The sequence below is a fragment of the Anarrhichthys ocellatus genome, unplaced genomic scaffold (genome assembly GCF_004355925.1).
Source record: "Anarrhichthys ocellatus isolate YVR2014 unplaced genomic scaffold, GSC_Weel_1.0 scaffold40, whole genome shotgun sequence".
NCBI classification, from domain to species: Eukaryota; Metazoa; Chordata; class Actinopteri; order Perciformes; family Anarhichadidae; genus Anarrhichthys; species Anarrhichthys ocellatus.
In genome coordinates, this window is record NW_022280070.1 from 1548320 (window position 1) to 1574590 (window position 26271).

General features: G+C 40.6%; 1 protein-coding gene across 4 annotated transcripts in view; it reads left to right on the forward strand.

Annotated features, from left to right (window-relative positions):
* The window catches only part of gjc1 (gap junction protein gamma 1), a 41281-nt gene extending 20003 nt beyond the window's left edge, over positions 1-21278 (forward strand). For 2 of the 4 annotated variants that reach the window (XM_031867737.1, XM_031867739.1), the window contains one exon: positions 16369-21278. In XM_031867737.1, the coding sequence (XP_031723597.1) occupies positions 16423-17880 (1458 nt within the window). In that variant the 5' untranslated portion in view covers positions 16369-16422 and the 3' untranslated portion in view covers positions 17881-21278. Of the gene's footprint in view, positions 1-2976; positions 10121-16368 lie in introns of those variants that run through there. The other 2 variants (XM_031867738.1, XM_031867740.1) reach the window with 2 other exon arrangements.
* The last annotated feature ends 4993 nt before the right edge of the window (positions 21279-26271 follow it).

Consider the following 26271-nt stretch of genomic DNA (forward strand, 5'->3'; position numbering starts at 1 on the left):
AATTACTCATAATTTTCTTCATCATTGTGTTTGTTCAGTCGCGTTTATTCATTTTTATCTTATATCTGGAACTATGTAAACAAACCTCCTTCAGTGATGAAGTTAAATCACAATGATCCAATATTATAATACAGTACATTAAGAGTACTTTAATTTTTTTACTTTTTGCTTGAAAAAATTCTCTACTTTAACCTAAAATATTAAGTGCAGAACTGTTAATTGTTGTTAAGTGTTTTCACAATCTGCTATCACTACTGTAGGTTGGTAAAGTAAAAGATCTGAGTAGGTCTTACACCACCGGTGAATCATGTTACATCATTTTTCATACATGTATAAATATGCAGTATTATAAGATACAAACCAGCTTTCTTGCTCTTCAATCATCAGATTCTGTTTCATATAAACCAAAATATACACACATATATACATAACTAAATCCAACTACTCACCAATTCCCATTTCTCATTTCACAGCACAAACAGAAACAGTAGATGCATTTTGAAATCGGCAGTGGTATTTATATATATATATTTGGGACATTATTAAAAGAAACCTTTCTCTCCTTCATCCGTCTTCCCTCTGCCCGGCTTTTCAGCTCCTGCGGTATTAAAGATAGTCATTCCTAATCCCGTATGTGCTATATGGCCTCTCTGACTAAGACTCATCAAGGTGAAAGTGCTGTGTGATTTGTTGGACATATTATTAGCGTGGTAATAGGGTCTTAGAAGACACTGAAAGAAAGGGAGCGGCACACGCTGTGCATCCAGGTGTGTGATATTTAACAGCAGCACCGGCCTCAGGAACAGATCTGTCAGAGAAGTGAACACGCACTCTAATGGTAGACTGGCCACTTCCCTGGAGAATGTGAATGATACGAACAAGAATAACACACATGTACAGTAGCTTGTGCAGCACACACATTAAAAGGTTGAAACAAGAACACCCACACACACACCCACCCACACACACACTCTCGCTCTGCCCTCTAAACCTGTCACCAAAGGCAAAGGTGCTCTGCACATGCACCTACACATGTAGACACATCCACACGTCGAATACACTCCATCCCCGCCTGAAGACACAACAACAAACATCTAATTCTGAATCACTCTTAGCCTGACTCACCCCCACGCACTCGCACTCACACACACACACACACACACACACACACACACACACACACACACACGTGTGCACACACAGAGCATATTTTCCCCTCAGGAACACTTTGCTTTACCAATGTCCTTTAAGTTGGCTACTGGGACATATTTTTCAACACACACACTGCCTTCATTCACACACAGATCCTTCTTCCTCCTCCTCTTTCTGCCCTCCCTCCCTCAGCTCCTTCCTCCTTCCTTCTCTAATGAGTCTCTGAGCGTGCAGGTGAGAGCATGAGCCTGAGGAGACGATAGCCTCCTACGTGTGCGTGTGTGTCTTGGCACACGTGATTGTGAATGATAACGAACACATGCTTCACCGAGACGCACGACCATCCGTTCAACTCAGGTTAACTCGTCTCCTCGCCGTTGATTAGAGATGAGAATCTCAAAGGCTGATGAGTTAAAGACTTTTTATGGCAAAGTATGAATTAAAGTGTGGCTCAGTCCCACTGCTGTACGTGTGATGGAGATAAATCCCCAAAACAGATATAGTCATCTGTTTTGTATTGCAATTAATTATAGGGGGTTCAAAAGAAAAGGTTAGGAAAATAAATGAAATGCACAAACTAATGCTGAGCAAGGAAAGAAAATTTATTAAAATGTATTTTATCAGTTCTGTCTGTGCAAAGCAGAAATACTGTGCAAGAAAAAGCTAATCTTTGTTAATGAGGGGGCATCCAGAGTTAAGCTGGAGACCTCTTAATCTGCAGTCAAATGCTCTGCTACTGAGTTATACCCCCTTATCATAACGCTACATTTAATAGCTCCAGTTCTAAATGATATTCACTATAATGTAATGACTTGTTCTTTTAACTACCCACAGTAAAAAATATATATTGTCACTAATTTGCAAGATTTTCGTCATTACATCGGTGGACCACTCGGCTATTGCAGCACAGATATAGTGTGTGCATACCATACAAAGGAATTTCAAAGAGGTTTTATCAAGAACTAGCCCTCTGAACACTAGGTTCATTTTGGCTCATTTTTGCAAACTTTATATGTATTAATTTGTCTCTTTGTATCTTTCAGAACATTTCAAACTGTCCTCTTTACCTCACAAGTATGTTGTCTTTTTTTCAGCACAAACTCACCTACAAGTCTGACTCATCATTCTGTCAATATAACAGCTGCCAGAAACCCCAAATACAAGAAAAAAATACAAGATAAATAACATTATTTATCATATGGACTGATATGGAGTCACAGCTATGACTGTATATAATGTGTATTAACAGAAGGGGTACCAAGAGTGTTATGTTCCAACACTATTCTATAACCACATGACAGTAACAATACAAGGTCTATTGTACCGGGGTGGGATACATGGCTCTTATAAACAAATTTTACAGAGTCAGTGGTCAACAAATGAAACACAAGAGACGTAGTTATATGGACAAAGTTAAGCAGAGATGAAATCAACATGATCTGGATCTAAAGAGCTGCAACCTCTGATGGCTTTTCCATTGAGCTTGAAGCCCCTCTACTGTTTGCAAATACGATTCCTCAAGCGAGCCTCACAGTACGCGTAAGGGGGTGTAGTTCAGTGGTAGCGCATTTGACTGCAGATCAAGAGGTCCCCCGTTCAACTCTCATATGACATATGAATCCATATGAATCCTGACACAAAACAATTAAAATAAGTTAATGCTGAAATAAATAATAATAGCTAAATAATGTAATATTATTCTATTTCATTGTATACAGTATATTGTGCATTTTTATTATATATATTTGTATATATCATATTTGCATTAATTTCAGCATTTATTTATATATTTATTTTTGTATTTATACATTTATTTTGGATTTATTTATTTATATTTAAGTAATTTTTCGTCCTAAATATAAGTAACATCGCAGCCACTGTTGGGAAACTATATATGTACCAGTGCGTTTTGAAAGTCTACGGGTTTCCATTCCATGACACAACACACATTCCACTTCAGGTAATTAAACTAATAACCCCCCCCTCTGGCTCCAGCACTAATCAGCAGCAGTGATTACACCAGTACTAAACAAAATGATCAGATACATGCTGTTTTACTTGCCGTGAGCATCTTGCATCTATATTGATTCAATGAAGTCATTTTGTACTGAGGCAACAGCTTGTGAGGATACTCCTGCAATTTAACAGAAGATGATTTAAAATAGTAAACCGTTTCACATTAATGTTGCCTGACAGATTACCCTGTTGACTTGTCTCGATGCATTTATTGTGGCTCATGTATATTCTGCTTGTGAAATGTGTTTGACCACGATAGCTATTCCAGTGCTTCCACACCACGTTGACACCTAGAGGTTATATATGGGATCACAGCATCGAACTGGGAACCATTGTGCTATTCCTCCTCAATCAGACTCTTATCAGGTGTTGATTTTGTCTTAAATATCTATACCTTGAACAATATAAAAATGTGTAATTCCCTCCTATTCTCTCTGAAGTATTTAATTATGTGTATCTTGACTGTTAGTTGGACAATATTTGTGATATCTGACCTATAGCGGATGTTACTGCTTATTTTAACCAAGTATAGCCTATATTTAACCCCCTCCACGCCAACCCTCTTTACCATTTTTAAGGAAGGACAGGGATCTGTAGTGGGTGATCAAGAGTCTTGATCCAAAGACCGTTTTGATCAATAATCAAATGTTCTACCAGTGAGCTATACCGTCTGATTGTCAAATTGCTATTTATGCCTGACTGGAGATTAAGGAACATTATAAGCTCTTAGCCTCAATCCTTCAACTTCAAACAAATACAAGTTGATGTGTTTGGTCGGTGAAAGAACTTATTGACCAACAGTGCTTTCTCACTGAGTCTGATCACACTTTGGTTTTGGATTCAGGGACATAAAAAATCTATACTATCACTGTGTAATCAAGAGAGGCAGCCAAAGTTGAACAGGAGACCTCCTGATCTGCTGTCAAATGTTTGGTCAATGGCTTATACCAGTGGGATGTCATTTGGCAAAATGGCGTCCAAACATTAATTCCACTGGATGCTGCTCACCCGACCCAAACGCCAAGACAGTCTCTTGCTCCCTGGTTTCTCTCTTCATGCTGGGCAGTGGGCCCACATGATATGTGTCTTTCTTTGGCTTTATAAGCAACAGACATATAACATCTTGAAACACATCTTCCCGCTACTTATCCTGAACTAAATCCACATCTACATAGTTAAACAAAGAGAACAGGAGGCTCCACCTAACTTGTTGTTGATGTAATTTCATAAACAAGTTCGGTCAGATAGTCAGAATCAGCACTGATTCTGACTATCTTTAGTTCAGTACTTTCAGTCTGCTGCTAGTCCCAGCCCAGCACGAAACTAGCCTGTACAATCCCCGTCCTTAAGGTTAATAGCTCAACAGCTTATTATTATCAACATATTTATCAGGCTGAGATTCTTTCTGTGACTTTTATGGTCTTTTCGTAGGCTTTTAATAAGGAAGTAACATTCTGTGTACCACGGCTGAGCTGAGAACAACGCTCTCAGTCACCAGTAATTTGGAGCAGAGCTCCACTAGAGCTACTGGTTCAGTCAGTGACAGTGGTGGATCAGTACTGTTGAAACGGGATGTTGGTGTGGGACACAACACCGAGTGGTTTATGTGAACTTGATCGCAGGTGTTTTAAAATTGTGGTTGTTTTATTGGTTGGAGTTAAGTCAGTCCTCCGAAGGTTTACCATCAGGAAGTTTTCATTCAAATTCAAATTTCTGGTGGTAAACTTCACTTCACGTATTGATGAGGACTGTGTTGACGTCTTTAAAGATGCTCTTCTTCCAAGGAAGTAAAACTTTTCCATGAAATCCCCATTTCATGATGACACTGCTGTGTCAGGCTCAACGCACATTAATAGCAACCCGTCCGTCTACAACTCGGAAATAGCGAAATTGCTGTTATGGCTTGAGTGAAACTGTAATGTGAAAAAAAAAATAAAAATGACAAGACGTCTGACGAATGTGTCACTCAAACCTCTTCTTAAAAATGCTTTGATGTTTACATGGACGATACACTGTCAAATGAGCCAAATTAGTTTGGCTTATGCAGACGGGCTGAAGGATTATGGGAGTTAAGAAACAACAATCTCCTCAATCCATCTATGAGCAGTCTGTTTAATGACTTGCTGCTACATACATCATTTTGAAAGCTGCTTATATGCACTCAGAATATTAGATATTTCAGGCAGAACATAGGAGGAGTGTTTATACTTTAGTTCAAACGTCAAGCACAACAACTCTGGCTCTTACGCTGTGGAGTGATACGAGAAATGAAAGGTTTCTTTGCAACATAATCTGACATGATCCTCATGCTGTCAGACTGCATGTATATTATGTATGTATGAATTCTGTGTGTAATCAAATGACACATGCATGTATGCAATCATTTGAATATTGTTGGATGTAGTACAAGTGCATACATGAGGAGCAGAAGCCCAGACTTATGCACAGAGGGCCGGTACCACGAGTTAGTGCTAAATATTATGAGCCATTGACACAAATCAGAAAGAGCCTAAATAAGATCATATAGAACTCGGAACTTGATCCAAATAACATATCACTTCACTTTCTTTTTTTTTTAACTTTGAATCTGGGAACTCTTCAGTGGCCACCAGGCTACACAACCTGATCTCTACTGGTTGGGAATATTTCAAAGAGATCCGCTCAGAAATGCATTGTTATGAAAGATACAGAGTTTATATTACAGTGCCGCTCCGACTCAACCGATTTGCACCGCATTGTTAACTCTGGTCTAATACATATTGTCTCTGTGAAGAAGCCAACAGATCATCTCATGTGTACACCAACCACAATTTAGAGACATCTAATATTAGCTCTTTCTAGTGCTGCACTGAAGACAAAAGAGATCACGAGTATGAGTCGGCACTGCTCTGGAATGTGTCTTAAGAGTTACTGCAAACTGCTATGACAGAGGGAGAAGCAACAGCATTATTGTTTATATAAAGTAGTTGTTGTTAACAGCTAATCCGAACTATTAGCAATAATGCTCAGCTGTATCATTTAATATTAACACTATGTACAGTATGGGCTACAACTGTTAACTGTCAGAGTAATTTAGCTATATAAGAAAAATACACATACTTAATCACTACTACTGCTAACTGGAAGGAATACAATATTATGCAACAACTTTGCCAGTTACTTTGCAAACACAAAAAACTAAATGTCTTTTTTAAGATTCAATACTTTTTTTAATCAATATTTTTCTGGAGCTGTTTCACCACCGTCCACATTCTTTATTTTATTTTTCTATAGTTGTGAGCTGCTCTTCTATTTCCTTTGAACATTGCATTGTTGAAGGATACCATACATCAACCACACACTCAAAACATTCAATGCATTTAGTTTTAATACTTCATTCAATTTGAATATACTACAAGATAAGCACCTACTTTCCATTAATGTTTGAATTTCACAGGTCATGGGTGGAACCACGAACAGAATTTCTTCTGGCCCAAGTATTATATAATGTTATTATTCATTTTTCCCTTATAAAGGGGGCACCCAGAGTTGAAGTGTGGACCTCTTGATCTGCAGTCAAACGCTCTACCACTGAGCTAAACCCCCTTGGGAAAGGCTAACGTAGTGACAGAAACAGGGAGTTGTTCCACTTTATGTCAGCAAAAAATGAAAGTAATAAATAATCTCCACTCTTGTGCTGGCTGAGTCTGCAAAGATGACCTCGATTGTGGCATAAACAAACACACACAGATTAAAAAAACAAAAGGCTTGCATAGCAATTTAGTGTGTGTTATTCATAAGGTAGAGCTTGAACACGGGGTACCCAGGCCAGAAATGAGCTGGGGACTTTTTTACTTTGTTGTCAAAGCACTCATAGCCAAATAGGAAGAGGCCTTTAGTATGAATAGCCGCCTTTATTCTTCTTTAGCACGCATGTTATAGCCATATGTGCAGCAAAATCATCATCACATCGCGTGCAGTTTTCTATATAAATCTGTACGACTGAAGAAATGCCCCATGCCTCACATCTAAAGGAGATGTGGATGTCAAATTATTCAAGGGTATTACCAAGAGGAAAAAAAATACATTTCACCACTTATTCAATTTCACATTCATCAAAACAAAATGGAAAAACTGCAATAGCTGTACATTAAAGAAAAAAAGACTTAACGAAAGCTGTGGACTTTGAGTGACATGATGTGAATTTAAAGAGGATTTAAACCCTCTGATTTCTCAGCACATGATATATGTGAAATTTGGTGATAGCAATTGGTCGACTCAGAGGAAAGAGATAAGAAAAGAGGCTGAGATAGCGTGCAGTACTAATTTGAGCAACCACCGCTGGTGAGTGGATTTGGACAATATCAAACGAACAACTTTTATTGTTCGTAGCGTTGCATGATTATGTCTCTGTGAGAGGGGCTTTAGGGAGGGAGCAGAGTGACGGAGAGGAGGGTATGCGGCTGAAATTGATGGGGAGGATTATGGCCAAGTGGCCATATATCTGCAAGCAGTATTGACATCAAACATTTAGAAGGGCCAGGGTCAGCTGATTATTTTGACGTTTCCCAACTTTTATCTCAAAGAGTTCAAAGTGTCCTTTTGCAAAAACTTTCTGTGTCAACTAGTCGTTAGTTTCTTTTCTAGTTGGCAGCTCACTGGCCTTCTTAGTACCCCAAAATCTACTGGCATTCATAACAAACAGCATGTTGGGCATCAATTATTTGTTGTGCTTTGACACATTGGACTTGGTATGAAACTCGTGGCCACTAGATTTATGGGGAAAATACTGAAAAGTAAAGCTAGGGTTGGTAATCTTCTTCAACTACATTTTTTGTTTTACGTTAGAAACTGTCATAACACCCCGACGGCAAATCACGCTCTGACAACAAAAATAAAAATAACGAGACAAAACAGGTATCTGTGGCTGTCGCAGGACTGTAATAAGCCCCTTGTCGTCCTCCCTACCTGTCTACTTGCGCATACCCTCCTGGTGCACTCATAGTGGGTCACCTGAGTCTCTCACAAACTGCTAGTTCAACAGCTGTGAGTACTAACAATAGCTATCGTAATATAATTTACACTCATTATGACTCTTTTGGGGGAGTGGCTTGGGAGATAGGCCTAAATCGATAGATTTTGGAGCTAGTGCTGCAAGCTGCTTTCATTGGAAAAATGTCAACACTAGTTAGATTTGATTATATGTTTATATATAATGTATATTCATTGCAACCCTTTACAATAAGAATCAATGGAGCTAGTGAGAAATAAATTCAGAAATATATATATTCTTATTGTAAAGGGTTGCAGAGGATAAAAATGTTGCAAAGCTTTATCTTTATTTGCATTAGTGGCTGTAGTAACAGCTCCATCTTTCTGTTTGATGGATACTGAAAATCTTCTGTTTGTTTCAACTAAAACTTTGTTGTACAAACATTTCCCATGTTGTTTACTTCAATATTCATATATTAGCTTTTATATCTTAAATCAATATTTTCAATATTTTCTTTTTTTCCCTTTTTATAAAAAGCTCAAAATGTTTTTTCTATGTAGAGAAAATGCAATCTTCAAGTTATTTAATTAGGATCTACTGGACTTAAAAGGATGCATATAGATAAGATGCACTATAACAGTGTTAGTGAAACATAAAGCCTCTAATTGCCTTACCCTTTCCTAAAAGCCTAGTCCTGTTGTGCTCAGTGGCCAGAGGTCTCACAACGTCGATGAGTTGAGTATCTTTTACCTCCAAAACCACGTACTTCCTCTTCCACCCTATCACTGTCTGTCAGTCAGACTTTCCTTTCCCTTCACCCCTCCAAGGGGTATTAAAACCCCACCACCTCCTCATCTCCATCATCACCACACATACAAACACAAACCCATCCCCACCCCCAACCATGACCCAGTTTGGAAGGGGATGAGGGGGTAAGTGAGGACCATTTTGAGTACCACGGGGAGAGAGGCAAGATGCTCTGCCTCCCTCATTCCTCTCTCTTTCAGGAAGAGCTCACACTTGGTTAAGCACACACACTGAGGCTCTCCATGAGAGGACGGCCACAGAGCCGGGTGTTTTGTTTTGAGTTTTTTTGTTGTCTGGATGCGGTTGTTGATTTTAGGTCAGGTCTGTTTGATGTCAGTCCGAGGTTAATGGGTGTGTAAAGGAGGCTAGGTGAGACGAGGGGACAGAGATGAGGGGCCTCAGGTTGAGAGACAAAGGACACAGTACCTGGTATCTGGGAGAGAAGGAGTAGAGTGAGTATGTTGCTTCGTCACTTTGCTTGCTGCTTGTTTGTTTGTCTGTATCTGCTCTGTTTTTGCATTTAATCATTTGAAAATTACTTTGAATGAAGTCGAAAGAAGTAATCTTTCATTTGTAACAGATCAGCTCCACCAGACCTCTAAACCAAAGGATGAATATTTACAAGGTCTGGCGACAGCGCACTGACGTCCTGAACTTGTTGGTACTCTTTTGATGAACTTAATACCACTATAAAGACAATTTACATTTATAAACTGTATCTGCATGAAGCTGAAGAGAATGCACAGATGCACACGGAGAGGCTGCTCCTACCTCAGAGATTCTTCCTGGAACATATGGAACCAGTTTACCGTTGCGTTTCTCCCCTTCGGACACTGTTAATGAGGGAACTGTTTGTTTCCCATGAACACTGAGAGAGAAATCTTCCCTCCAAACCCACCTCCCTCCTTAGAAGAAGAAGAGCTCATTCATCCAGCTCAGCAAAGACTTCCTCATCTCAAGATTCTCGCAGGCCGAGGCTCACTTTTGACCACAATGTTCAGCAGTTTCTATTTTTATCCCTCACTAGTGAGGTTTTTTGATTTGAATTCCTTTACATCTTCCACTACACGTTTTATGAGCCAGAGCCCTGAATTGGGGTTTACTGTCTACTTAAACCTTTGGACTTTATTATTTATTTGTGTGTCATGGTCGCGTGCATTGATCGCTCTGCAAGTAAGTTTCATGTCTGTGTTTGTGTGTGTGTGTGTGTGTGTCTGCACAAATACATACGCCACACAATCTGGTCGAGATTAGCGTATGGAATGGATGTGATTAACAGCTCTGATAACCTTCTGTGTGGGTGAACTCGACTTAATGCAAAGTCACTCTCGGCATGCCTGTTTTTAATCACTTCAAGAACGTTTTTTTTGAACAAAGTTGCTCTCCAGAAAGAAAGAAAAAAAAACAGAGAACCAGAAAAGTTGATAAGAAGTCCATTTTTAGCAATGCGGGATTTCTTTGGGGTGATTTGAATATCTCTGAGTGCCTAACAATGGAGCTTATCCAGCCTTCAGTGTAGGAAAAGGGGAACCGCAATATAATAAAAACCTTGTTCTTTTTAAGCTGAGCATTTGCTGTCAGTCGGTCTTCCACACGCCGCTGTTATAGAGTTTATCTCCACTCACATTGTGATATCACATGCCTAAGGCTGGAGACCTTTTTGTGATATAAGTTGGTTGGTTTTATATCGGATCTCTTAGCGTCACAACACAGCGCCACGATTTAACCCACATATGACGATCCAGGGGGTTACCATGGACAGATGTCTGGCCAGCTCCTGTGTGAGCAGATTAGATTGGTGTGTGCTGTCTGTGTGGGACAAGGTGGCGGCTCGGAGGGGCATCAGTGAAGCCTGAGGATGCCGCGGGCAGAACAGAGCGAGAGGGCACTGTGGCAATGACCCTCAAATAAGGACAGTAGGAGGAACATCGACCCTAACAGAACACGCTCAGAGGTCTCAGACATCTGTCTCATCGCTCTCTCAAGCTTTTGTTGTGTTTTTTGTTTAAAGGAAGCATTTGCGTTTCTGGTGACTGACTCTAATTAATGAGATTATAGACACTAAAATCATCTGTGTATTTATCGTTGCCTTCGGTTTGCCCTGATATGAGAATCTATTCATTTTTTCAATTTATTTTTTATTTGTTATGGTTAAAAAGAGACTCACAAACTATTGACTAAATATGGCTCTTAGTCAATAACCATCATTGTGTCAGAATTCTGATCTCATCCCAATTAATTATTAGCGACATGTGCATTTTCTAGAACAAAGGTTCTTCTTTTTTATGTGATTAAGCTTTTCGAAGCCAGCATTTAAACCTCGGCACACACAGCAGCGCGTTACTGTCGGTGGTGCCGGCAGCTTCAAACTCTGCTGCCACCAGTTTAGGAATAGCTTCGGTCTGGATCTTTGCTGATTAAATTGTTGAGGATTTCTGTTAATATAAAATGAAAAAAATGTGACTTCCTCACACACTACGTTTGGAGGTTTGAGTTTTTCTTTTGGAGTGGAAAAATAAGCCTCAAACTATCTGGGTTTACCGACTCTGACTTTTAAGCCCCAAATATATGCAAAATAAATGTTTACCTTTTCTTGATTGAAATTTTATATTTTTCCACTGTTTCAGAAGAAAAAATATACGTGAGCGATTGGCATCTCTTAATTTAGCACATTGGTCAGAATACCATTTCATTTGTATCCTGGTAATACCGTTGAAGAACAATGTAATTGTTGCTGTCTAGTGTTAACTTAATTATCCTGATGATAATATTTTAATACGAATAGATTTTATAACTCAAGCTTGCCTTGTGCAACATTCATGCCATTGTTTGAGATGCTATACCGAGAGAGTCAGAAGATAGACTTAGAGCATAAGCACCATGTGGACCTTAGACACTAACTGCATTGTGACACTTGTAAACAGACACAAATAATACAATTCATGACATAGCAAACATCATTCCAGTTCTCTGTTTTTATGGAAGGGAATATAAGACAGGGTGTAACAGGGTTACAAATATATACATTTTCACTTCATAAATCTAGTGACAAAAACCTGTATAATAAGAACATGATAATCTGTTAATTACTTCAAGCACTCCATAGAATAGTGTAGTTAATTGATTTTTATTACCTAACATATGTCAGAGGATGCTTTTTGACATCATGCTGATGGAGACAATCTTTTTTAAATTATGTTTGTCATTAAACCTTGCAGACAGACACTATAAAGCAGATCATAATCATATGAAAAGTCAATTTGAGGAATGTTTTAACGGCAGCAGATCAGCAGGATCACAGCTAAATCAATCGCAGCTGAAGAAGCGCTGACAGTTTCTTTTCCTGGATATGCTTTATGATCTTTTACGATCACTTTAAAAACACTCAGAGATCTAACTGGGAATTAGCATGATGGTGAAGCCTGTACTGACATTCATACAGACATTCATGGGGGGAAAGTACATGTGTGCTGATGGATAGCGGCTGTCTATGAAAGAGTAATGCGTGAGATTAGCTGACAAAGTAATAGGAAAAATAACTAGGAATTAATTCAATAAATTGAATAATTACTTTACATGAAACAAGCGCACAATATTGATATTATGTACTATAATAGTTTGTTTTGCAATTTACTATGTTTTAGATGCACATGTACATGTTAGTATGCTTGACTTGATTAAAGTTCATCCTGAAGCAAATAAATCTAATATCCTTACGTATACTCATTAGAGCTTTTTCTCTACCATTTACAGTACGTTCATTATCTAAACCGCCCGTGGCTTTACACTACTTTTACATTACATAAATCCATAATATTTAGAATTCTTATCTTTTGTTATAATTATAATATTTAACTGGTATTATCCTTCTTCACTGCACACAAGCATTTTTAACACACCCACCCTGCATTTTTATTGCACATTTGATGAGCATCTAGCTAAATTAAATGTCATGTAAATGTTAAAATTCACCACTGGTGCCTAAAAGTTAGGTTTTGTCAAGTCAAAGGGCAGTAACTGTAACAGGAACCAGGACCTGGAACACCTGTTATGTACCTCTATATGTTGCAAAACAGGACTCCCCTCAATGATGCACGCATCTCCCTGTTACACAATTACAACACTTTTTCACATGTACTAGTCTCCTGCACGGGTCGAGGTCTGTCCCGTGGTGGGCTCATTCCCCTGGTGTCCCTCCCAAGCCCTGGGCCCTCTAGTTGAAGCAACGTGTCCATGTGATGAGTCAGTACTGTGCAAGAAGAGCACCTCAGCTCATCATACCCACGGTACATTTGTGTACAGGGACATTGTGGCTCTACCCTGCGTGCTTTTCGAGGCTGTTGTACGTGTGGGTGTCTGCCCTTCTGGGAGTCTGTCTATGTAATATATCTGGATGTGAGTCTCTGTGAGTCCTGAGGGATTGATGCCAGTGAATGAGGGGACCCTTCCAGTGACGTTAACTGTATGTGTAACTGTCTCATTGAATCAGGACGTGAGCTTGTAATTTGGAGAGTTCACCCCTTAGCAACTGATCTTGTTGACCTTTGACCTTGTACTGTTCTGGAAGGGCTATGAGCGGTGTCATGGGCTCAAATATATCAGAGAGACTGATAGTTTGATGACCCATGATTACACATTCAGGACCTATAGGGCTGACGGCTATTGAGCCATTGATCCTGAATGTCCTTCCTTGTCAAAGTTATATAAAATCACAGTGGGATTACACTGAAGGGGGTTTTCCTTGTTTTCTTCTCTAGCTATAGAAAGTCTGGTGTGCTTTTTTGATGTTTTCAGGTGTGACATGATTTCCACCAATTTGCTGTTCTTTGTTTGTATCAGAATAACAGACTGAAAGCCTGCCTGCTGCGTCTGTGCGGTGCTATTCGGGAGGCTGACTCACGGCAGTAACTTAATGCACAGAGTCAGCTTCTTACCCCTAACTGCCCCACTAGCTCCCGCAGACATAAATTGGATGAGAAAGCAAATGCCAGGTTATATGTGGCTATGGTAGCAGGAGTATTAAGCTGTGGCGCAGGCATCCGCGGTCCTGGGCTGGAGCGTCTCTCCTGGTCAGAAGGGAGCGTGACAGTTCCTGGTGCGCAAACAAATTCTACAAAGTAAAGGCTTCATCAAAGGCCACACACACAGCAGTTCCTCTGTATCTTGTGAATGTGCAACGTTTTTTGGCTAGGTCTCTAGCTACAGAAGTGTATTAAATAAAGTTCCTGTTACATCACACCCAAATATGAGTCTTCTGAAAACTATTTGGCAGATTTCACTCAAGCAACATTATCTAACAGAGATCCAAAAAATTCTAAAATACCAAATATGTCTGGAAATAAATACAATGATGATTTAATGATATAAAATAATACGAAAGACATCTGAAATATTTCCATTTGATCCATATGTGCAGCCACAAAAACATGAAAACCTGGGTTTGACCATTTCACTCAGTGTAAACATCAGGAGCTGGAACATATAGACAGAGTTAACAGGAAAACCTTTTATGAAATAATTGTTGCCCTTAATTTGAATACAGCAAGAGTAGACGGCGTGCACATCGAAAAAAAACCTCTGACGAATGCAGAAATCTGACAAAAATAAGTTTTATATATATATGTATATACATATACATATATACATATATATGTATATATATATATGTGTGTGTGTATATATATATATATATATATATATATATATATATATATATTATTTGAAAGTACAACACTGAAAAGACAAATACAGCAGAAACAATCATTCACTAATAATGAAAAAAATGCCCTAAAACAATAAGCAGCAGTATACATGTTACCATTATATTAAATCAAAGCAGTTAACCTTTTCTGGCAACTGTTTATGACTGAATCTGGTTATGATTATCTAAAGAACAACATTGCAGCACAATAAGAGTTATGTAAAGAAATGCAATGATGTAATGCTGGAAAAGTCAGACAGAGCGCTACTATGGAAGGACACTGCTGTGACTCTGTGTGCTTGTAGCAGCCTCTCCCTCCGCTCTGGCCATTTGCTGCTTACTCGTACATGTCGGTCACAGACGCTCACAGTTGCCACTCTCACAAGGACTCCACCGCCTACTCTGATTGTGCACAGTTATGGCCACTTACTGTATGTGGGTAATAAGCGTACTGGAGTGTGCATGTACACACAAAGGATTCCTGACATCTTCCTCCTTTGTCCCAGGCATGTCCTTATATGGTCAAAGTGATCAATATGACACATGTTTCATCGCAAGCCTTCCACAAACATTCCCGCGCTCTCTGCTCCTACTGGAGACACAAAGCAGAGGGCTGGGAGCTCCTGCTCGCTTCCTCCAGCTACATTTTCCCTCTCGCTGCAGCTGCAGCTCGCTCCCAATAAGCTCTCAACCTGCTTGGTAAGGATATCGTCCCTGGAAGCCCTTTAAACCCCAAACTAAGCTCGTATTCATGGTTGGATTTTCCTCTCAGTCTAGCTGACAATAAGCCATGCGCTATTGCAGCTTCATAAAGGGGAAAGTTCAGTGGAGGTGTCATATTTATCCCCCAAAGCCGCCCTGAGGGAAAGCAGTGTTTGGGTTCAGCTCCACTGCCTGAGCTAATGTGGGTCTGCTATCTGACTCCCTGCTCCAACGGTTTGAGCCCAAGCCACCTGCTGATTCTGCTGGTTTGGATGGACTGCCTGGAGCCCAGACCTAACCTACATAGGCAACATGTACCTCTTCCTAATCTGTGCTCAGATGCACACACACACACACACACACACACACACACACACACACACACACACACACACACACATACACACACACACGCACATAAGTGCAGCACAATTCTATTTACCTCCCAACCAGAACAAACCAGTCAATTTAATACAATCCTGAAAACTGCACCTCACACAGAAGGCTCACTAAGAGGATTTATTCTTCAAAAAGAGATAGCTGTTAAATAAAGTGACTGTGTATTTGGCGATAGCAAATACCCTATTTGGATTATTTCGCCTCCTTCTCAGTGCTGCTTGATGATATTTTTTAATACCGGTATCCTCTTTTCTCCGTTTGGTCTTCTAATTCCCTAAAAAGCCCGAACTTGACAGCAACCTCACTGTGGCACTGAGCTCCAAATTCAGTGTGTGTGCATGTGTGCTACAAAAAGCAACATATCAAATTAAGCATATATTGATTGGCTGAGCACAGAGAGGAACACTCATTTTAATTCAGGCAATTATTATGTCACCCCTTTGTTCATTGTGTTACTGAATTTGAAGAACTAATGCTACTTCCGAAAGGAATAAAGGTCTAGAAATTGCTGTACTACTTGCTTTGATCAAGTTATGAAATTTGCATTTATTGTGAACTCATACTGTCTTATTTTATCTCCCGCTTGTCTTCCCCTTTCCTCCTCCTTTACTTTCTCCAGAGTCTGTGAACAGGTGAGAGAGGGACACTGTCTGCCCCACTGTCCAGCGACACCATGAGCTGGAGCTTCCTCACGCGGCTGCTGGAGGAGATCCACAACCACTCCACCTTCGTGGGGAAGCTGTGGCTCACCGTGCTCATCGTCTTCCGCATCGTGCTCACTGCGGTTGGGGGAGAGTCCATCTACTACGACGAACAGAGCAAGTTTGTCTGCAACTCGGGCCAGCCGGGCTGTGAGAATGTCTGTTACGATGCCTTTGCCCCTCTATCTCACGTTCGCTTTTGGGTCTTCCAGATCATTTTAGTGGCGATGCCTTCTCTTATGTACATGGGCTATGCTGTGAACAAGATCGCACGAATAGATGAAGCCAAAGGAGGAACTGGCTCTGCTGCAATTAGAACAGGAGGAGGAGGCTACACGCACAGGAAGCCCAGGAAAATATGCTTTGGAGCACGGCAGCACCGGGGCATTGAGGAAACTGAGGAGGACCAAGAGGATGATCCCATGATCTATGAGGTGCCAGAAATCGAGCCCCCGAAAAGGCCGCGGGATCCACTGCAACCCGCACCCAAACCCAAAATCCGGCATGATGGGCGCAAACGTATAAGAGATGAGGGGCTGATGAGGGTCTATGTTTTGCAACTGGTGATTCGTACACTGCTAGAAGCAGGCTTCCTTGCAGGCCAGTATTTACTGTATGGTTTTCGTGTGACGCCCGTGTTTATGTGCTCGAGGAAACCTTGTCCCCACAGCGTTGACTGCTTTGTGTCGCGGCCTACAGAGAAGACCATCTTCCTGCGCATCATGTATGGTGTCACGGTCCTTTGCCTCACGCTCAACGTTTGGGAGATGCTCCATCTGGGGATCGGTACCATTTGTGACATTATTCGCCGTCGGCGCTGCCCACCTCAGGAGGATGAGTACCAGTTGGGATTGCTGGGCACCAATGGAGGTGTGGAAGGATCAGTAGGGGGGACAGGGCCTGAGGCAGGGTCTGAGGGAGGGGTGGGTGGAGACGGGGCTGCAGACTACGTCGGTTACCCCTTCTCATGGAACACCCCATCAGCTCCACCTGGTTACAACATTGTGGTAAAGCCAGAGCAGATGCCGTACACGGACCTTAGCAACGCTAAGATGGCTTGCAAGCAGAACCGGGCAAACATTGCCCAAGAGGAGCATCAGCAATTTGGAAGCAATGAGGATAACTTTCCCACTGGAGGGGAGGCCCGTGTAGCTTTGAACAAAGACATGATCCAGCAGGCTCATGAGCAACTGGAGGCGGCCATCCAGGCCTACAGTCAGCAGCACCGGGCAGAGGAGCAGCTTGGGGACAACCAGGACGACAAGCCCCAAAGTAACATTATCCAGGCCCAACCTCAGCCACAGCCTCAGCCACAGAAAGAGCGCAAGCATAGATTCAAACACGGTAAAGGAGGCAGCAGTGGAGGAGGCAGTAGCAGCAACAGCAGCAGCAGCAAATCAGGAGAGGGTAAGCCCTCTGTATGGATTTAACCCCAGAAACAGTGACATGTATTGAAACCATGTATATATTACAGACTGGCTGACGAGTTGTTGCAATCTTCCTTGGATATTTAAACACCACTATGCCTTAAAAGAATCCTGCAAGCTGGAGAAGATGTGTTTGTGTACTACGGTGTGTAAAAACAGACGTGATATTGCAGCTGACAATTTATTTTGTCTGGGCTTTCACTGTTTGACTTGAAACATCACACCAACACAAGCTGTAGGCTACAGTCTGTCGTTTACATGTCTCGTTCTCCTCAAGTCCTGAAGCAGATTACTGACCTCTGTTGTCTTCACGTTCATCCTTTCTTGGGGATTTGAACTTTGGAAAATTACTGAATGATAATGAGTTCCGTTGCAAATCAGATCGATCCCAGATTTGGCTTAACTAATTTTCTGGCCGCTCCTCTGCAAAGACACCATCTCTATTAATACATTGGCATCCCAATTCTTCGGACATCAAAATGAAGTATCATCACGATTCAACGGCAAAGGGATGCCATGACATCAGTATGTTCTGGCAAGCTAAAGCTATGACTTCATACTGTAATGGCGTCATCAAGGAACACCATAATAATGTACATGCAACAAAATGAAACCTAATTCAGTGGCAGCGCCTAAAGCAGTGACTTTATAATGCAGTGAGAACATCACCTTCCTGTCATGTTATCTGTCTGCTTTCTCTCCAGTGTAGAGTTTCCAGTGTTATGTTGCTGTGACTTGGCATTTGACAGTGTGTTTGTAGTTTCCTGTATTTTTGTTGTTTTTTGATAACTGTGCTACACCAGCTGAGAAACTGATGAGTACAGCAGGTGGCTATTTTATCCTGTGTACATCTGAAATTTCCTGAGAAAAAATGTGTTCTTTTTAACAAGGTGCATAAGCAATCTAGTTTTTATACCTTACTCTTAAACTTCTCAGTTTCTTGCTCTGGCTCTTAATGGCTATTGAACAAGGTTGCTCAGCACTCCACTGCTGTCTCATCTGCCTTGTAGTTGACTGCCCCCTGGTGGTATCTTCTTAGGTAATGGGGATTCTTTATTGGGTAGTATATACCAGATGCAAATGCTTCCTGCATCCAGCAACAACTTAACCAGCTTTATTGTTCCTTTTCTATTCACAAGCCTTGTGACAGTTAAGTCTTCTCAGCGCTACGAGTTCAGTGTTAGATGTACAAGGCTGCAATATCACCACGTTGTAATGGAAAAGGTTTAAAGCCATTACTATAATATCGTGAGACCAAACACTGTTTGTGTGATGCAAGTGTCAGTGCCAAGATTTTATGCGAGGCTGCCCTGAAGCCTGGTTGTTTGTTGCCATGCTACTCCAATTGTGGAAAAAATGCCCACGTGAGATCAACCCTTTTGTAAAAGTAACTTGTTTTTTTGTATTACAGTAAGTGTTTTGCTTTTCGGAACAGGATTTAAAATGGAAAACTCCAAAATGGAGTCGATTTTTATGTTTGAGCCAGTGTTTTGTATGAAAACACAATTAGACTTTTTTTCAAAGAACTTTTTTTGTAAAATAAAGAAAAAGAAAGCTTTTTTTAATAATTAATTTGGTGTATGGATATGTATGGTTATTGTGTTTTAAATTGCCTTTCAATTGTAAAAGAAAATGTGAAATATGACATAGTATATTTTTGTAATATGTCGGCTACAGTGACTTATTGATGTAATGAAAAAAAGCCAGACTATTCCCTGTACGTTACAGTGTCAGTATCTAAAGTATGTAGCAAACCTCTGGGCTATGTCTTTTTTTTAAAGTGTTACTCCTTTTCCAAAATTGTTCTGAGAACTGCAGATCAGCCATGTGCATGGACACAAACAAAAGGATATGAAGTGCCAAACTATTCAAACCATTCCAAGCTTTCCCCACAGTGGCTTTCCGAACAAGCAGCATGACGAAATTTTGAGGGGGAGCAAATCTGAAAAACAGGACATTATATTCTTAATTTCATAAATGTCGTCAGAAAGATCTGAGTCTTTCCCAGCAAATAGTGAACTTACTGGACCATCACTCATGTGAAGCTGTGAGGCTGGACTTTGTGACGTGGCTTCCTTCACACAAACACAGGGAATGATACAACAGAGTGCTTGAGTAGAAAGGGTCTTTCTGATTGGTCTGTTCACCACTTGGCTCCATGTGTCTGTTCAACAAGCCAGCCTGCAGCAGACAGTCATACATCACAAGAAGTACTTCAGTCAGCTGCTCCCCAGAGCAGCGATTGACACTGACGCCACTCCCTCCCAATAAGCCACGGGTGATTTACTCAGAGTTTCCCAATCAGTGACACTGTCCTCCCCTGGAGGCCAATCAGTCCTCATTAAATTCAAACAAAGTTTCTCAACTAAAGTATTTATTGTGTTTTGTTGTAGAGAAGGACACAAACTGAAGTACAATGGATGACAAGCAGCTGGTGATGGTTTGCAGTGAGAGCCAGCTGGAGTCACTAGAGGGCGACTCCCTGTCAAAGGAGGGAGCACCTAGAGAGTGAGGAAGGGGCATTTTGAGGAGGTGTCATGAGGCGATATGCTCAGAGTGTGCATGACTGGCAGCTTGGCCTCACATCTCCAAAACTATTCCAGGTTATGTGACTTAACATAAAGTAAGAGAATAAGGGAGAAAGAAAAAAGTATACTCACTGAACAGAAAAGGCTTTTACAGCTACTTATATGAGGGTTTATTCCCCTCTGCATATTCTCGCTGTCCTTTGAAAACCATGTGTCTCCAACATGTCACTAAAAACACTAAAATCAAACACAGGGCAAACTAAGGTTAAAGGTGCCCTTTCTGATTTGTATGCCAATATGTGGTTTGACCGCTCTGCAGCAGTATGTCCCTGTTGGTATATTTTGGAAATGTTCATTCTTTATGAAAGTTTTTTAAAGGCTTTTTAAGCTGAAGCATATTGCTACTGAGAGTGTGCAGGAGTTAAACTTTTTCTTTTGCAAGGTAGCAAAAAATAAAAAAATAACACAACATAAAATTATCGAAATTTTTAGATATGTTTCACTTTGACATTGACGATACGCATTTGAGTACCTTTAAAGACACATGTTGGAACTGACAGCCATTTAATTACCCCTCATACCTGGCAGCTGAATGAATTATAAGTGAAAGCCCGTCACACAGTGGTTGTATCACAAGTCTTTTGTGGGTCTATTTATCAGGGATACCACAATGTCCACCCTCAGCATCTGTCTGTCTATGTAAAAAATAATGTGTTCAGAAGAAAGACTAGTGTTTCCCTACATGTTTTTTTTAATGGTCACCCATGTGGGATGTGGCAATAAAACCAGTGGTATTACCAGTCCAAACTCTGATTCATACATGCATTTGTGTATTTGTGTGTTTTCTATGCCTTTTTATAAAATGTACATTTCTTTGAGTGCCATTCTGGTATCCCTTGGCAAATATTTTTTTCATATTATTTGATGAAAATATTTGCATGTGAAAAAAACTATTTTCCTAAAAAAATAAATCAGAATTGCATATTGAATCATGTTTCTGCATCTGTTGTTTGTGCTCCACGGCCAAGAACAAAAAGGCTTCTCACTCTTGAGATGTTGAGTATTGTCCTCTTCTTGTTGTCAGTATGAGATCTGCAGCGTTTGATTCTGATTGGTGGGGAGCAGGGTCTCCGCACTCCTATCGGGAGAGTTAAACACGGGCTGATGTTGTGTCACAGGCAGGAACAACACAGGAGACCGAAGAGATGTCACTTCAGCTCATGTTCGTCGTGTCATTATGTTTGGCACTTTGGCAGTGTATTCGGTGACGGATGAACTTCAGCTTGCGATGACAGAACATCTGAGTCTGTGAGGCTTTAAATTACATGTATGCATTACCAGGAACGGAAAGAGTACTACAATACTTTACTCTCGTAAAAGTAACATTACTTGTGAAAATTACATAAATATAAATTTAAATAATAGTAAAAAGGAGGTCTCCAAGTAAACCTAACATATTAATATAAGTAATATTTAAAAAGTACATTGTTACAGTGACAAGAGTTAATGTAATTTGCTACTTCCACCCCTGTGCATTACAAATACAATGTCTGTTAGCCACTGATTTTAAAAACGGAATTATCCTTGATAATACACCAACTTATTAAATCAAGTGTTTTCCGCTTTGTCCCTGTCGTCATTCACGAGTTTACAGTCAAATTGTCTGGAGAATAGGCGACAAAAATGAAAATGAAAAATGTGCTTCCCTGGAGAGCTGAGCCAGTGGGAATGAGCAGAGTGCTGCAGCTGGATGTACAACGAGGTCACTGCTGATATAACTGGAATCCCATGAGCGATGAGGATGGCAACTTGTGGCAGCAGGCTATTTTCTCTAAAAAATAAACAAACATTGCGTCCCATTATTGGCCTAATTGTTCGGATGTACTAACCCTATATGGATGCATGCTACCATTATGAATTTCAGGACAGGGAAAGAGGACAAGTACTGCTCCAGTACTTTTTCAAGGCTTCCCTGGTTCTTTCAAAGAGTCTGTGAAAGCATCATCCAGATGTTTGCATGTTTGGTCAACTCAGAAACTGTGGGATGCCTTGCAGCACTACAAGCAGGAGAAGCATCACAGCTGCATTGAATATAGAAATAAAAATATGGAGAAATTAATCTTTAGCATTCAATTGGTTGTTTATGCATTTGCTATATAAAGTGTAAAATAGAGACGTCTGTGCAAAACTATGCTAATAAATGACTGGATTATATGGTGTTCCAGCCAAATGTGTGGTTTGTAAAGAAATACTGCATTTTAATGATAAACCTTGGCAGGTTTTGGGACACTTAATGCCTCAAAGACATTAAATCATGGAAGCTAAGATGTGTGGAGAAAAGCTTTTGAATTCCACTTCAGCCACTAACTACATGCAAATAACATTTCCTGATAAAGATTTGTACGCTTTAACTTCATATTTCCTCTCAACTCGCGCTGTTCATGAATTTGGTCATCTACTGCTTGTACAATATTTCTCTGGATGAGAAAGATCACTGTTCAGACTATAAAAGGCAGAAGTATGAAAGGCAGAAGTTTCCTCAAACACAAGGCCCAACCAAGTCTTAGATTAGAAAGCTTTATTAATCCCCAGTAGGGAAACTCATTTGCCACCAAATCAACTCATAGAGACAACAAACAATGGACATTGTACACAAATTGTACACAAACAGAAAACACAGTACAACGAATAAATAATACCATAAAAAAACATTTGAGACATGATTAACAGCGGAAAGTTCCATCTAAAAAGCACATTTGAAGTGTTGATTAAAAAATCTGACCGCTGCTGGAACAAAATACTTTCTGAGTCATTCAGTAGAACACTGACGCATCAGTCGTTCACTGAATGAGCTTCTGAGTCCATTTAAAACACAGTGTAAAGGATGGCCTTCAAAATACACAACCGGCCTTTGCTCTCTTTTCTACAGTGACCTCAAGTGAGTCTGGGGTAAGGCCAATCACTGAGCCAGCCTTTCTGATCATCTTATTGATTCTGTTTTTATGTAGTGATGCAGCCCCCCAGCAGAGGACACAAGCTAAGATCCGCTGATTAAAAAAAAGTTGTTGCAAATGCAAAAGCTCTGGTGGTCAGTTATATAACTGTCATTAGTAATTGATTAACACAAGGCACTACAATGTAAACCCCCAAAAATGTCTCACAAAGGACTCCCATTCAAATCAAAATAACCCCCCCCCCCCAGACTCCAGCTTGAAAATCTGTAGTAATAAATGCAGTTTTAGATTTACTGCAAGACTATAATGTTTACAGTCTTATGATTGTTGCATTTTGGTTTTAGTGCAAATGGCTTGGCTGCTGAAATCCTTGGACACACTTAATCCATGTCATCAAACAGTGGTGGACTCTGAAAAAAGGGCACCAGCTGCGTAAGAGTGTGGAGAAAGATTTCAAGCATGTAGGGCAGACCTAGAGGGAACTTAATAACATTTTCTTCTTTTAGCCAAAAGAGATCTTGCAATTCATTCAAAAGTACATGAAAGACTGGGATACAAACAAGGCACTTCGCTCCTGTCCTGTCAGCTACCCCTGGGTCTGGGAATTACTTTTCACCTGGTCGACAATCTCCCAGGTGAAGCCTGAGCACCCCCTCACTATGCAGCCGCAACAAGATGCCAAACTCAGTCTACATTCCACCAGTGCCAAAGCTAAAGCTCCTCCCAATCAGAGTGACTCCTGATTGAGCGCTCTTTACAACCCATGGCCACTCTATGGGGCTTAACATTATATCTTTAGACATTATATGTGACAGTCTTGTGCATTTTCAACAGTTATACAATCAACAGACAATTTACCAAACAATTTTGGACACTTTCCCTCTCTTGGAACATACACATTCCCGCACTTGCTGAGTTTTGAAGGATTTTGTGGGCCCTTTTTGTCATCACTGTCCACCTCACTTGCAAATGGTATTGCAATGGCACCTCCTCTCCGTCATCAACTCTTCCCTGTCTACTGGCTCCGTTCCTCTCACCCTCAAACTGGCCTCAGTCACACCCATCCTCAAAAAACCTGGCCTTGACCCTGACATCCACAACAACTACAGACCCATCTCCAATCTCCCTTTTCTGTCTAAAATACTGGAATGCACTGTTGCCCACCAACTCAAAACCCACCTTGACTCAAACCAACTGTATGAACCATTTCAATCCGGATTCAGATCTCATCACAGCACAATTCAATATTTGTTGTTGCAGTTATTTTTTGTCAGTTAACAACTAATTTGAATATAGTGATATCCATATCATATAATGTAGAGGCTCCGCTTATCACGTTGTCATTGTTTCATGAGAATTTGATATCGTATAAAAGAGGTGTAAAATGTTGTAAAATATTTATACTAGTAGTATTTAAGTGGTGTTCTTATTTGCTTTGATGATACATCAAGATTTTGATGACCAGTTGAAAAAAGGGATTATAAACTGCATGGAACAGTTACCAAAGTATGTAGATTTAATCTCCTATCATGTTTTATCACTCTGTTAGCAGACTGGGATTTTGGCTGTCTTTTACAGGGACGTTACTAAAAACTGTACAAAATGTGAATCCCTTTGCAATAAAATTACATGTTCCTCCTTTTGCCAAGTTATCTCTTCTGTGAGCTAACTTAGCATAACAATAGAAGACAACACGTGGCAATTGTCTGGGCCCATCCATACATCATTTTTGTAAACTGCACCCGTTGAGGCCCAACACTTTCGCTCTGCAGGGGTAGCCAATGTCTGCAATACTTAAACGTCATAAGTAAGGGATATTTCTGTAGGCACACCTAGCATATGTGTTGTGAGCTGAAAGTAATAACCTGAAACAGCTGCTTGCTTAGCTGCAGCATTCCCTGTCGAAATGGGATTAGAAGTGTTAGTATGAGCAATCACATTTCATAACATAACCGATTTTATGGAGCAGTATGGCTTCTAGCAAGTCAGGCACGAGACGGTGGTGAGAAATGGGCTCGCCAGATGATGTCAGAAAGCCTCTGTTTTTCCGCAGGACGCCAAGGGCTTATTGAGTGTCTGTGTAAATGGAAACTATTTTGTCGGCAACGAGCTTACAGGCTTCCGTAAGAACCAGATGAATGTCATATGATGAGACTACAGCAAACCCAACCAACCCTTCTCCCGTGTCCGGCGAGCAGGATGCCGAAGCAACCACAAACAGTTCTAAAGCAGCATTTGGCAGGGTAGTGTCTGTGAGGTCAGGTCTTATTGTGCAGACCTGTCCAAGAAAAATCAACACAGCGGCTCTGCATCTGCTGGAGTAGGGAAAAGAATGGCAGGATTAAGGATAGTACATTGTTTCACAGTAATGTTAGGCAAATCCAATGTATTAAGCTGATCTAATGTGTGAAACAGCATAAGGAACCATTAGTGTGAGCTCACCATACCCCCCAATGTCACGTGCAACAGCACGGAGACGAAGAGGAAGGCCAGCTGCAACAGGGTCTAGTTTAGTAGAGAACAGGTCTTTGTTTCCCCCCAGGTTCCTGAGTCAAAACGGATATCATGTAACCGTCATTTTGGTCAACGTATTGTGTGAACAGTGTGTCAAGTTTAGGGAGTCCAAGTGTCGGAGCTAACAGTAATGCGTTCTTTATGTCATTAAAGGCAGCATTCAGCATTCAACCAATTGCAGCCAAAAATGTAAGTAGGACAACTGTATCTAATTGGCATGCTTCTTCTGTGGGGCTGCAAATCATGATATCATCAACATATTGTAACAAGGTAGAACCATTTGGTCAGTGTAAATCAGCCAGATTGTCTCTCGAGGTGCTGTTAAATACACCAGGGCTTTCTGAATATCCCTGGGGACACCAGGTCCAGGTAGAGCCTCTTCCTTTATGAGAAGGCAA